This window comes from Lagenorhynchus albirostris, chromosome 9 (genome assembly GCF_949774975.1).
Source record: "Lagenorhynchus albirostris chromosome 9, mLagAlb1.1, whole genome shotgun sequence".
NCBI lineage: Eukaryota > Metazoa > Chordata > Mammalia > Artiodactyla > Delphinidae > Lagenorhynchus > Lagenorhynchus albirostris.
In genome coordinates, this window is record NC_083103.1 from 84419729 (window position 1) to 84432860 (window position 13132).

At 35.3% G+C, this 13132-nt stretch overlaps 1 protein-coding gene across 2 annotated transcripts in view; it reads left to right on the forward strand.

The window, feature by feature from the left end:
- Positions 1-13132, forward strand: part of CUL5 (cullin 5) — a 96597-nt gene that overhangs the window by 52951 nt on the left and 30514 nt on the right. For both annotated transcript variants that reach the window (XM_060160324.1, XM_060160325.1), the window contains one exon: positions 12670-12763. In XM_060160324.1, coding sequence (XP_060016307.1) covers positions 12670-12763 — 94 coding nt within the window. The remainder of the gene's footprint in view (positions 1-12669; positions 12764-13132) is intronic.

Here is a 13132-nt window from a genome sequence, read left to right on the forward strand (position 1 = left end):
GTAAAACAATGAGATTAGAACATTCCCTCACACGTATACAAAAATAAGTTCAAAGTAATTTAAAAACATAAATGTAAGACCTGAAACCATAAAACTCCTAGAAGAGAATATATTCAGGACACTTTGTCATAAATCGTAACAATATTTTCTTGGATGAGTCTCCCAAGGCAGAAGAAATGAAAGCAAAAATAAACAAATGGGGCCTAATTAAACTTAAAAGCTTTTGCACAGCAAAGGAAACTATCAAGAAAACGAAAACAATCTGGGAGAAAATATTTACAAATGATGCAGCCGACAGGGATTAACAAGGATTTGTTAATATCCAAAATGTAGGAACAGTTCATAAAACTCAATATCAGAAAAAGAAACAACCCAATCAAAAAATGGGCAGAAGACCTGAATAGATACTTCTCCAAAGAAGGCATAGAGATGGCTAAAAGGCATATGAAAAGATGTTCAACATTGCTAATTATTAGAGAAATGCAAATCAAAATTACACTGATGTACCACCTCACACCTGTCAGAATGGCTGTCATCAAAAAGTTCACAAATAACAACTGTTGGAAAGGATGTGGAGAAAAGGGTACTCACGTACACTGTTGTTGGGAATGCAAGTTAGTGCAGCCACTATGGAGAACAGTATGGAGGTTCCTTAAAAAACTGAAAATAGAGTTACTATACTATCCAGCAATCCCACTCCTGGTTATGTATCCGGAAAAGATGAAAACTCTTAATTCGAAAGGTTACATGCACCCCAATGTTCATAGCAGTGCTATTTGTAATAGCCAAGACATGGAAGCCACCCAGGTACCCGTCAACAGATGATTGGATTAAGATGTGGGGTGTATGTGTACACACACACACAAACACACACACAATGGAATATTAGCCATAAAAAAGAATGAAATATTGCCATTTGCAGCAACATGGATGGACCTAGAGATCATTATGCTTAATGAAATAAATCAGACAGAGAAAGACATGCACAGTATGGCATCACATGTGGAATCTAAACGATACAAATATGCAAAACAGAAACAGAGTCACAGATATAGAAAGCAAACTTGTGGTTACCAAAGGGGCAAGGGAAGAGGGGAGAGATAAATTAGGGGTATGGGATTAACAGATACAAACTACTGTATATAAAATAGATAAGCGGGCTTCCCTGGTGGCGCAGTGGTTGAGAGTCCGCCTGCCGATGCAGGGGATGTGGGTTCGTGCCCCGGTCTGGGAAGATCCCACATGCCGTGGAGTGGCTGGACCTGTGAGCCATGGCCGCTGAGCCTGTGCTCCGCAACGGGAGAGGCCACAACTGTGAGAGGCCCGTGTACTGCAAAAAAAAAAAAAAAAAAAAAAAAAAGCAGCAAGGATATACTGTATAGTGCAGGAAATTTTATCTATTACCTTATAATAACTATAATGGAGTATAGTCTGCAAAAATACTGAATCACTATGCTGTATACCTAACTAACTGTACACCTATCTGAAAGTAGTACAATATTTTAAATCAACTATGAATTGGTTTCAATAAAAATACATAAATTAAAAAAAATAGTGTGATATTGACCCATGAATAGATAGTAGACTAGTGGAATGGTATAGAAAGTGCAGAATTATATATGACAAAGGTTGCATGTCAAATCAGTGGCGGTAAAGATGGACTTTTTAAAAAATGGTGATGGGATGACTCAGCAGATACTTGGAAAAAGATCTTTAGATCTGTATTTTACACCATTCAGAAAAATAAACCCCAAATAGATCAGGGATCTACATGTTAAAAATGGAATCATACAAGTACTAGAAGAATTCCTCTTTAACTTTGGCATAGAGAGAGGGTTTTTTTTATGACTCAGAGTTCAGAGTCAGTAAAAGAAAAGACTGACAAATGTGACTATACAGTAAAAAATTTGCAATCTTAAAAGTTCTAATAAGAAAATAAAATTTTTAACTACGTAGTTATGTATGTATGTTAACTGGACTTAATTGTGGTGACTTAATTCACAGTGTATACAATTATCTATTATGTTGCACACCTTAAACTAATGTTATATGGCAATTATACCTCAATAAAAATAAATTAAAATAATTTTAAAAATTAAAAAGTATGTAATTGCAAAAAGCACAATCAGCAAAGTTAAAAATCAGCTCACAACCTGGGAAAAAGTATTTGAAATATATGTCACAGACAAAAGCCCAATATCCCTACTATATAAAGTTCTACTATATAAAGAACTTTTAAAAATTGGGGAACAAAAAATGATAAATATCTGGTAGAAAAACGTTGGAAAAAAGATGCAGATATATACTTAATACTGGCCATCATACATGAAAAATGTTCAGAGTTTTAGAGAAGAATTCTCTAAAAATGTGGAGGGAAATTGACGATCACTATTAGGTACGATCACACTAATAGTTGTTGCAGACAAGCTCTACTAATGGATACTAAACCTCAGTGGCCAAAGGTTTGAGGTAGAATTGACAGTTTCAGAGTATCTTCCTCAAGATATTTGGTAAGGGAAAAATAGTTACTACGATGGAGAAACCCAAAAAACACTTATCTTAATCAAGTGATCAAGGTTAACATAACCAGTAATAGGACATATTGATATTATGTACCCCTTCATATGATACACTAAGAAGAGTACAAAATCATTTCTGTTGTATTCTTGTCAAAAATTAGTACTCTTATTCTAATGAGAAAATTTTAGAGAATCCCTATTTTTGGGGCAGTGTACAAAATAACTGGCTACTATTCTTTAAAAGTGTCAAGATCCTACGTAAGGAGGCAAAAGACCTGTATGCAGAAAACTGTAGGATACTGATGAAAGAAACCAAAATGACACAAACAGATGGCGAGATACACCAAGTTCTTGGATTGGAAGAATTAATATTGTGAAAATGACTATACTGCCCAAAGCAATCTACAGATTCAGTGCAATCCCTATCAAATTACCAATGGCATTTTTCACAGAACTAGAACAAAAAATTTTACAATTTGTGTGGAAACACAAAAGACCCTGAATAGCCAAAGCAGTCTTGAGAAAGAAAAACGGAGCTGGAGGAATCAGGCTCCCTGACCTCAGACTATACTACAAAGCTACAGTGATCAAGACAGTATGTTACTGGCCCAAAAACAGAAATATAGATCCATGGAGCAGGATATAAAGCCCAGATATAAACCCACGCACCTATGGTCACCTAATCTATGATAAAGGAGGCAAAAATATATAATACAATGGAGAAAAGACAGCCTCTTCAATAAGTGGTGCTGGGAAAACTGGACATGTAAAGGAATGAAATTAGAACATTCCCTAACACCACACACAAAAATAAACTCAAAATTGATTAAAGACCTAAATGTAAAGCCAGACACTATAAAACTCTTAAAGGAAAACATAGGCAGAACACTCTGACATAAATTGAAGTGAGATCTTTTTTGACCCACCTCCTAGAGTAATGGAAATAAAAACAAAAAATAAACAAATGGAACCTAATTAAAAGCTTTTGCACAACAAAGGAAACCATAAACAAGACAAAGAGACAACCCTCAGAATGGGAGAAAATATTTGCAAACAAAGCAGCTTACAAAGGATTAATCTCCAAAATATACAGGCAGCTCATGAAGCTCAATATCAAAAAAACGACCTAATCAAAAAATGGGTGGAAGACCTAAATAGAAATTTCTCCAAAAAACATACAGATGGCATGTGGAAAGATGCTCAACATCATGAATTAGTAGAGAAATGCAAATCAAAGCTACAATGAGGTATCACCTCATACGGGTCAGAATGGCCATCATCAAAAAATCTACAAACAAATGCTGGAGAGCATGTGGAGAAAAGGGACCCCTCATGCACTGTTGGTAGGAATGTAAATTGATACAGCCATGTAAATGGAAAACAGTATGGAGTTTCCTTAAAAAACTAAAAATAAAACTAGCATATGACCCAGCAATCCTGCTACTGGGCATATACCCAGGGAAAACCATAATTCAAAAAGACACATGCACCCCTATGTTCTCAGCAGCACTATTTACAATAGCCAGGACATGGAAGCAAACCTAAATGTCCATCAACAGAGGAACGGGTAAAGAAGATATGGTACGTGTATACAATGGAATATTACTCAGCCGTAAAAAGGAATGAAATTGGGTCATTTGTAGAGATGTGAATGGACCTAGAGACTGTCATACAGAGTGAAGTCAGAAAAACAACTATCGTATATTAACGTACGTATGTGGAATCTAGAAAAATGGTGTAGATGAAATCTGTTTGCAAAGCAGAAATAGAGACACAGAGGTAGAGAACTAATGTATGGATACCAAGAGGGAAAGAGGAGGATGGGAGGAACTGGGAGATTGGGTTTGACATATACCCTATTGATACTGTGTATAAAATAAATAACTAATGAGAACATATTGTATAGCACAGGGAACTCTACTTAATGCACTGTGGTGACCTAAATGGGAAGGAAATCCAAAAAAAGAGGGAATATATGTATATGTATAGCTGGTTCATTTTGCTATATAGTAGAAACTAACAGAACATTGTAAAGCAACTATATGCCAATAAAAATTAAATGTGTCCAGATCATAGCACACACACACGGACCAAGAAATTGTCACAGATTGGAGGAGACTAGGAAAACTAACAACAAAATGTAATCTGGGTTTGTAGATAGCATCCTGGAATAGGAAAGACTGGTGAATTTCTAATAAGGTCTGTAGTTAAATAATATTGTACTAATATTATTTTCCTGGTTTTGATAGTTGTGCTGTAGTTATGTAAAAAGTTACCATTATGGGAAATAGGGTGATGGATGTATAGGTACTCTCTGCTATTTTTACAACTTTTATGTAAGGCTAAAATCAAAATAAAATGTAAAAAAATAAAGAATATTGTGAAGAATGCCTTTATTATTTGGGAAGCATCAGTGGAGATGATCATGTGGCATTTTCCTCCGTTGAACTAATTCAGGAAATCACATTAACAGAGTTCCTAACATAATAGCATTCTTTCATTTTAGGATAGAACAGAAAGTCCCCCTGTCTTTTTTTTTTGGCCACACTGTGCAGCATGTGGGATCCTAGTTCCCTAACCAGGGATTGAACCCGTGCCCCCTGCAATGGAAGTGTGGAGTCTTAACAACTGGACCTCCGGGGAAGTCCCAAAGTCCCATTTTTAATGGATAAAAATTTATACCCCAAAGGGATTTTGACATATACTATGTATAGCCAATAAAAGTTACTCTCAAGATATTTCTGTTTTTTATATATAAAATGTTTAAATGTTTGGTTTAGCATGTAATAACAATATTTTTAGGATCCTTTTATAGATTTATCCTAATTCAACTTTCATTTGGATTTGCTTGTTGTCAATACAGCAGATTCTAATAGAGATGAATTGAAGAAAAGTGAGTTATGCTGTTTGGATAGGGTAATATATTGATATTTTGAACTGAAATCTCTAGGCCAGAGATTTTCAATGAAGATAGTATCTACCTCCAGAGAGTGTTATTGAAATTTGTGGAGGCTTTTTTTTTTTGGTTGTCACAATGATTGATTTTTAGTGAATGGAGTCCAGGAATGCTACATGTCTCACAGTGCTCAGACTGTCCCACATAAATAAGAATTAGCCCATATCCCAAAAATAATATTCAGTGCTCCCGTAGCCACTCATGTAAATGAAAATCTTGTTTACACTTAGATATCTGAGTCTAGAATTTAATTTCATTTTACTTTTAAACCAGAACATTTTTGCATGATATTAGTAATACACTTCATTTTCTAGGTATGTTGTTGTGTAAATTGAGCAATGAAAATATATTTTTTGTTTGGAATCTTAAATTTTTTTCACTGTTGGAAATTTATATCATCTATAGTGATACTGCTCATGGTATCTGTGTCACCAATGAACCTGTGTTAAATTGAGGTCAGGACCATGAATGCTGCCAGTTTGTCCCTCCAGTTTGTGACCTGAGAGGAGTCTTGTTCCACCGGTTTTAATTAGCCTAGCTCTAATTGGCCTAGCTTGGGTTGAGTGCCCAAACTTGGATCAAATGCTTTGTGTGTGTGTCTTTATACACATGTGCAAGCATGCTTGAGTTGTCAATGTGTTTGTAGTAGGTATGATATAGTAATACTTGACTCATCCAGAAGATAACCCTTTTAGCAACTTTAGCTACTTGCAGTTCAGTGGAGAACTTAAACAGTAAGTTAGGCCAAGAGTTCTGAGCAGCTGCATTGCATTAGGTGTCTGACAGGCCCAGTCTTCAACTTTTGCTTATAGGAGAACAACTTAGCCCCACCCAGATCCAGCTTAGCCCCAACACAATTCTAATGAGCTTGATTATCACTGGATGGGTCTCTAGCAAATGAGCACCGTATATTAGTAAAACCAGGTAAGAGGCTTCAGAGCTGTGCTGCTTGAAGAGGCATTATTGACAGAAAAGTGACACGTAACAGTAAGAAAAGAATGAGAAAAAATATTTTTAAAAATTACTTAAAATTTTTTTTCTGTGGCTATTAGTATTTTAGGTGATAGTCCTGTATAGCTTGGTTTTACCTGAAAGCAGTCATTTATTGTGCACCTAAACTATGTCAGGCCTTGTGCTAGTGGGGATAAGAACGTAGAACGGGTTCCTATCTTCAAAGTAACACTAGAATAAAATGGATTGTTTATACAGTGGAATAATGGAATAGAGAGTGAAATGGTGATGGCAGGTCTTCATTTCTTCTCATTGACCAGAGCTCTGATAGGGAAGCAGTGTATTACACTGGTTAGGGACATACATGTTGGAAGAAGATGAGGATTTGAATTCCATTGTCATTTTACCAGCTGTGTGCCCTTTGTCAATTTCTTCAACCTTTGTAATCCTTGTTTTCCTAACTGTAAAGTGGGGTAATACCCACTTGTGTTTAATGAACTACTATATCAAAACATTAAGTGCTGTGCCTGGCATGGTAGTTTTTACTGTTAGGGCTGTGGTTTACAGACATTGCTTACTGATTCTCAGAGAGATAGACACTATTTTGCTACCTGTGCAAAATATTGATAAAAAATGGAATTAGCAACAAGGTCACAAGTCATAAGTTGTTAACATTAAAGTAAGTAAAGTACTTGTTAACCTTCAGTATTTAAGTATATTAAGGGTGGTATTTAAAAAGTCAGGGTGAGTCTAACTGACTGCATTGGTCTATGTAGAGAGTTACTTGTATAACTAGTTGAGAAGTGAAGCAAGAAACACTGGTTATAAAGGTTTAAAAAAACCTTTTTAAAAAAAAAGAAGTTAATTTTGAGAATAGCCTACCACACATGGAATAAATGAATTCTTGAATACATAACCATATCCATGTATGGTTAGAGACCTGATAATGATAAAGTAGAATCTTAAGGTGGAGTAATCTAGGATGATTTTTAATTCAACTCCTCTATTTTATAGCTAAGGCAAAAGCAAATTATAACTTATAGGGAATTACATAACTAACAAAAATCAGAACTGTTCCTATTGTTTTTATTAAACTTCAGTGAAGTAGCATTGTGCAAATTGAATATCACTAAAAAAAGACTCTAGTACATCAGTTAGCCTACCTATCCCACCTTTCTCATCTTCACAGAGCTATGCATTCATTCATTCAACAAATACTGAGTGCCTGCTGTGTTTTATGGCAGGCATCATCTTTGAAGAGTTTTGCTATAAAGGAAGGTAAAACATCAAGCACATTGATAGTTAAAGTGTTTCACCTTGCAGACCTCTGGGGAGATTGCTATGGATTTAGAAGTTGTGCTCATCTCAGGCAAAATACAGGAGTTGATGACATATGGCAGAAAGTTTTTTTCTTCACGGAAGCTAGCAAAAGGAGACAGAAAGGGAATACAAGGTGAGAGAGATGGTTTATCACTATCCTTTCCATTCAAGACGTATTTTTCAAATAACAAGTATATACTCAGGGTTGACTCTGTATGTAGAACTTTGGTAAATGATGGGGAGAAAAATACAAAAGAGGAATAACATGGTCCCTGCCCTCAAGAAACTGACCCTCTTGTTAAGACAAGACTCTTTGGAGATAAGGAGAGAACTCTATCAAGCAACCTCCCTTTCTTCTTTTTGCCTACATAAAATAGTTTTCTAAAGGATTTTCAATACACAGGGATCTATACCATGATTCTTCTCTTTATTTTTATTTATTTATTTATTTATTTTTTGCGGTACGCGGGCCTCTCACTGTTGTGGCCTCTCCGTTGCGGAGCACAGGCTCCGGACTCACAGGCTCAGCGGCCATGGCTCACGGGCCCAGCCGCTCCGCGGCATATGGGATCTTCCCAGACCGGGGCACGAACCCGTGTCCCCTGCATCGGCAGGCGGACTCTCAACCACTGTGCCACCAGGGAAGCCCTTCTCTTTATTTTTTAAAAAAATATTTGTTATGAAACTTTTCAAATATTTTCAGAAGTAGAGAAAATAGTGTAATGAACCCCACCCTCCAAACCTAGCCAGCAACAATGATCATCATTTTGTCATACTTGCTTGGTTGATCCTTTTTTTCTTTTCTTTCCTTTTTCCCCTTTCCTCCTTTCCTATCCTTTCTTTTCCTTCCCTTCCCTTTCCTTCTTTTCTTTATTTTTTTTAAATTAAAAAAAAAATTTTTTTTTTGGCCAGGCTGTGCAACTTGCAGGATCTTAGTTCCCTGATTAGGGATTGAACCTGGGCCCTGGCAGTGAAAATGTCAAGTCCTAACCACTGGACTTCCAGGGAATTCCATCTTTTCTTTCTTTTCTCTCTTTCTTCCTTTCCTCTAGCATTTAAAGAAGTTATGATGTACATTTTTACTCTAAACACTTCTATATTATAACATTACTTTTATTGCCTGTATATATTTCATCATATATATGTACTATAATATACCTAACTACTTCTCTAATGATGGGAATTTTCATTATTATTTGTTATTATTATGTTTTTTTTTAATAAATAGTACTTCCTGGAATGTATTTACATGTTTATATCTTATATCCTGATATATTTTTAAAATCTTTATGTATACATCTTTCTTACATGTGGCATTCTATTAGAATGGAATTTCCTGGAAATGAGATTGCTGAAGCAAAGGGTATGCACCTTTTACAGATTGCTATATAAGACCAAACTGATTTTCAGAAATGTTGTTGTAATTCTGATTCCCATTAACAATATACGTGTTTATCTTTGCTGATCTGGGTTTTTTCAGTCTATTAATTTTGCCAATTTCCCAGTGTCATAGATTTTAAAATATTTTTTAACGTGCATTTAAAAATTACTAGGGGACTTCCCTGGCAGTCCAGTGGTTAAGACTCTGCGCTTCCAATGCACGGGGCGTGGGTTCGATCGCTGGTTGGGGAACTAAGATCCCACATGCTGCATGGTGCAGCCCCTCCCCCCAAAATGCTAATGAGGCTGGGTATCTTTATTTTTTTAGGATTGACATTAATTGTTTAATTCAAGGGAATATCCATCTGCTAGTTCCTATCATTAAGAACATTGGATTTTCCACTACTTTATTCTTATTATGGACCATTTGTATTTCTTCTTTTGTGAGTTGAGGCTACTCTTTCATTATTTTACTTCTTTATTAAAAAAACCATAGTATCTTGATTTCCTATCTCTGATTTTCAAGGCCCTTCATAATTTGGCCATAACTTATTTTTCTAACTTAATACTGTCCAGTAGGAGTCATTCTACCCAATAAGGAATATTTTCTTATTCATATACCTCATTCTATTCGTTTTTTTCTTGGATTCATTCTTTTTAAGTAATGTTTTACATTTCTTTTCTGCCTATTCAAATCCTTCAGAATTCTTAAAGCCCATCTTGCGAGTCTCCCCAAATACTCTAGCCTTCATCCATTTCCTGTTATTTGAATTCCCACTGTACCAATTGTTTCTACAACTTGATTTAGTAGCAAATTATAGGCTAATTTGTTGTGTTATTTATCAAGCACCAAATGTGTTGAGTCCATGAATATATAGCTGGATGGAACACAGTCTCTGTCCTTGTGAAGTTTATTTATAGTGTAGTAATAATGTTTTTATTTCCATCTCTTTGCTTTATTGGTGAAATTGAACTTTTCATATACCTCTGTTATGTATGAAGTATGCACACATTTTAGATACACTATAGTTACATATCCCAAACTGGATTGTAAGAGCATTGAGTGTATAAACCATGTTTTATCTTCTCTATTCCTTACAACACTTAACTCATTTCTGAGCACATAGCCATTACTAAGTATATACTTGCTCTCTTAATGTAGTATCAAAAGTTGTAGGCTTGGAGTCACATACCTGGCCTCATATTACAGCTCAAGACCTTATGAACTAATTGTGTAACATTTGTAAGTTACTTAGCCTCTGTAAGCTTGTTTCCTCATATGTTAAATATCTGCTTCATAAGGTTTTCATGAGTTAAATGACATATGGGTTAATCAGATAATGTATGTAAAGCATTTACAGAGTAGGTGCTCATTAAAAGATATTTGTTATTATAATAACTTGTTTAACCTTTCAAGCTAGAAAGTGTTTCAGTAACCTTTATATCCCTAACTCCTTTCATCTAAGCAGTTACCAAATTCTGCTCAGTTTACTTCAACTATCTTGTCAATTTAGCCTCTCGTTTATGTTATGTTATGTTATGTTATGTAATGTTATGTTATGTTATGTTATTTTTTTGGTCGCACCACGTGGCTTGCAGGATCTTGGTTCTCTGACCAGGGATTGAACCGAGACCCATGGCAGTGAGAGCCCGAGTCCTAACCACTGGACACCTAGCCTCCTTGGTCTCTCCTTTAAATCCTCATTGTAACCCACAATAAGAAATACATTTTTTATTGTGACTTAGTATATGCTTTGTTTATTTGCTCATATCTGAAACAATGTTATGAAATAATATTGTTTTTGTATGTGATGCACTCTGATTTTTTTTTTGTTCTGTTCTATATTAAAAAAAAAACAAGCTGTTTCACAACAGTTTGAAACACATGACAGATGATTTTTGGAGTCTGCAAAATTTGGACTACTCCTGAACTAGATTATGTTCAAGTGTAAATTTTCAGTGAAACAGAAAACAGAGATTATTTTAGAAAACAGAAAATAGAGCTTATTTTAGAAAACAGAGCTTAATCTGATTACACTTTGTTTCTTCTTCATTAGTTGTATATAGTTAGATTTACCTATTCTCTGTCGAAGGTGGGAGTGTTCCATTGTGCATATTCCAGGGCTGGTATAGAATGAGATTACTCAGTAATTGGGGCAGAGCTTCCCACCCTGGCAGAAATTTCTCAACTATTTCATATGTATGTTGTTCTTCTTAGGACAGAAATTGACATACATGGACTTTAAAGTCATTAGTGTAATTCTCATAGAGGGAGGGATCTGAAAAAATTCCTTTTATTGTGGAAATTTTTTTAACATTTTAAAAAGTGGAAACAGTGATATAATGAATCTCCATTACATAAATTTAACTTCAGTAATATAACAACATTATGTCAATTCCAAGAGGAATTTTTAGCAAAGAACTTTTAAGGCACACACAATTCCCTTCCTTAATACAGACAAATGATCTGTTTTTCAGAAGAGAGGTATCAGCCTTAATGTACCTTGTGTTAGTAATCACAACCTGTTCATTTTGATACCTGCAAGAAGAATAAATATATGACACGAAGGAGCAGTGGTGGAGTGGAGCCAGCCAGAACATTAGACCCTGACCATCTTAACTTGCAATCTTTCAACAGCCATGTTTGCCAGTCTCCCCACCACCACTCAGTACCACCTACCTTGCTGACATTAGACTGACCTTTTAAAAATGACTTGGTGGGGGAATAGAAGCTCATTACATTTATCTTCTGTTTAAAACCTTCCCTACCTATAGAGTAAAATCCCAAACCATAGGTTTTCATTCATAATCTGGCTCCAGTCTACCTTTCTCTCCCACTCTCTTCATATTCAGCTTTTTTTTCTTAGAATACCCAATCCATTTTAAGATTTGTACTTTTCAATATCCAATTTAGATTTCTTCTTGTGGATGAGACCTTTTTAACTACCCAGAAAAAAATAGTAGTTCCTTTGTTTGTTTCTGTTTGTGTGTGTGTGTGTTTTGCCACTTAACTGAGTTGTATTTATTAAAGTTTGCTTCCCTCCCCACCCTCAATAAGACAGTGATCTTCTCCAAAGCAGAGGTTATAGCTTATTCTTTGTATCCTAACACTTCTTTGGTGCTCACAGCAATGAAACCTACTATGTGTTGAATGGATGTTCATACTTCTAGCATTTTAGAATCTAATTCCAACACAGGTTCTCTCCAGATGAGAGTTCATTAAAGTTTAGTTTTTCAGTTTGTTTTGTAGATTAAAAAGTTTTTTCTCCTCCCCTTGTTGGGGACTTTCATTAAAATTTCTAAAGAGAACCTAAGTTCTATAGCCTTTTCCTTAGGGGGAAGTATGCTTTAGTAAACTAAAATAGAGTATCCATCTTCAGTAATCCTCTAGTAAAGGTAAGTAAAATCTACTTTCAGTATTCTTAGTTTTTTGCTGTTGTTGAACATTGTGGTTTTGTGGGACTATGAAGCAAAATGGAGTGGAATAGATCTGTGCCTTATTGTTGCTTATAATAGCCTTGACCAATTTTTGATGTATTTCAGCTCATGGAATGCTGTGTAAATGCCCTGGTGACATCCTTTAAAGAGACTATCTTAGCAGAGTGCCAAGGCATGATCAAGAGAAATGAAACTGAAAGTAGGTAAAACATCACATAAAGTTCTCATACTCTTTTAAGAGGATATCTTTGAAGCACATCACTTTTAATAAATTGCTGTTAGATCATTCTTTTATACATAGGTATTTCTGTTATGGCAAACTGCGTAAAGAAAATGATAAAAATATTTAGCATAGTTAGAAACACTGTAAAGAAAATCTTCTTTATAAACTTATATTTTAAGCATTTCTCCCCGTTATGTATCAGTATGTTTGTGTGCGTTCACATGCGAATTTCAATCTGTTCCCAAAAGTAGGACGCTACTTTTAAAGGCTAATTTAAATGGTAAACGTATGGTATAGGATAGAACTAGGTATTTTGACTTTTGTGTGGAACCTTGTGGCAAATAT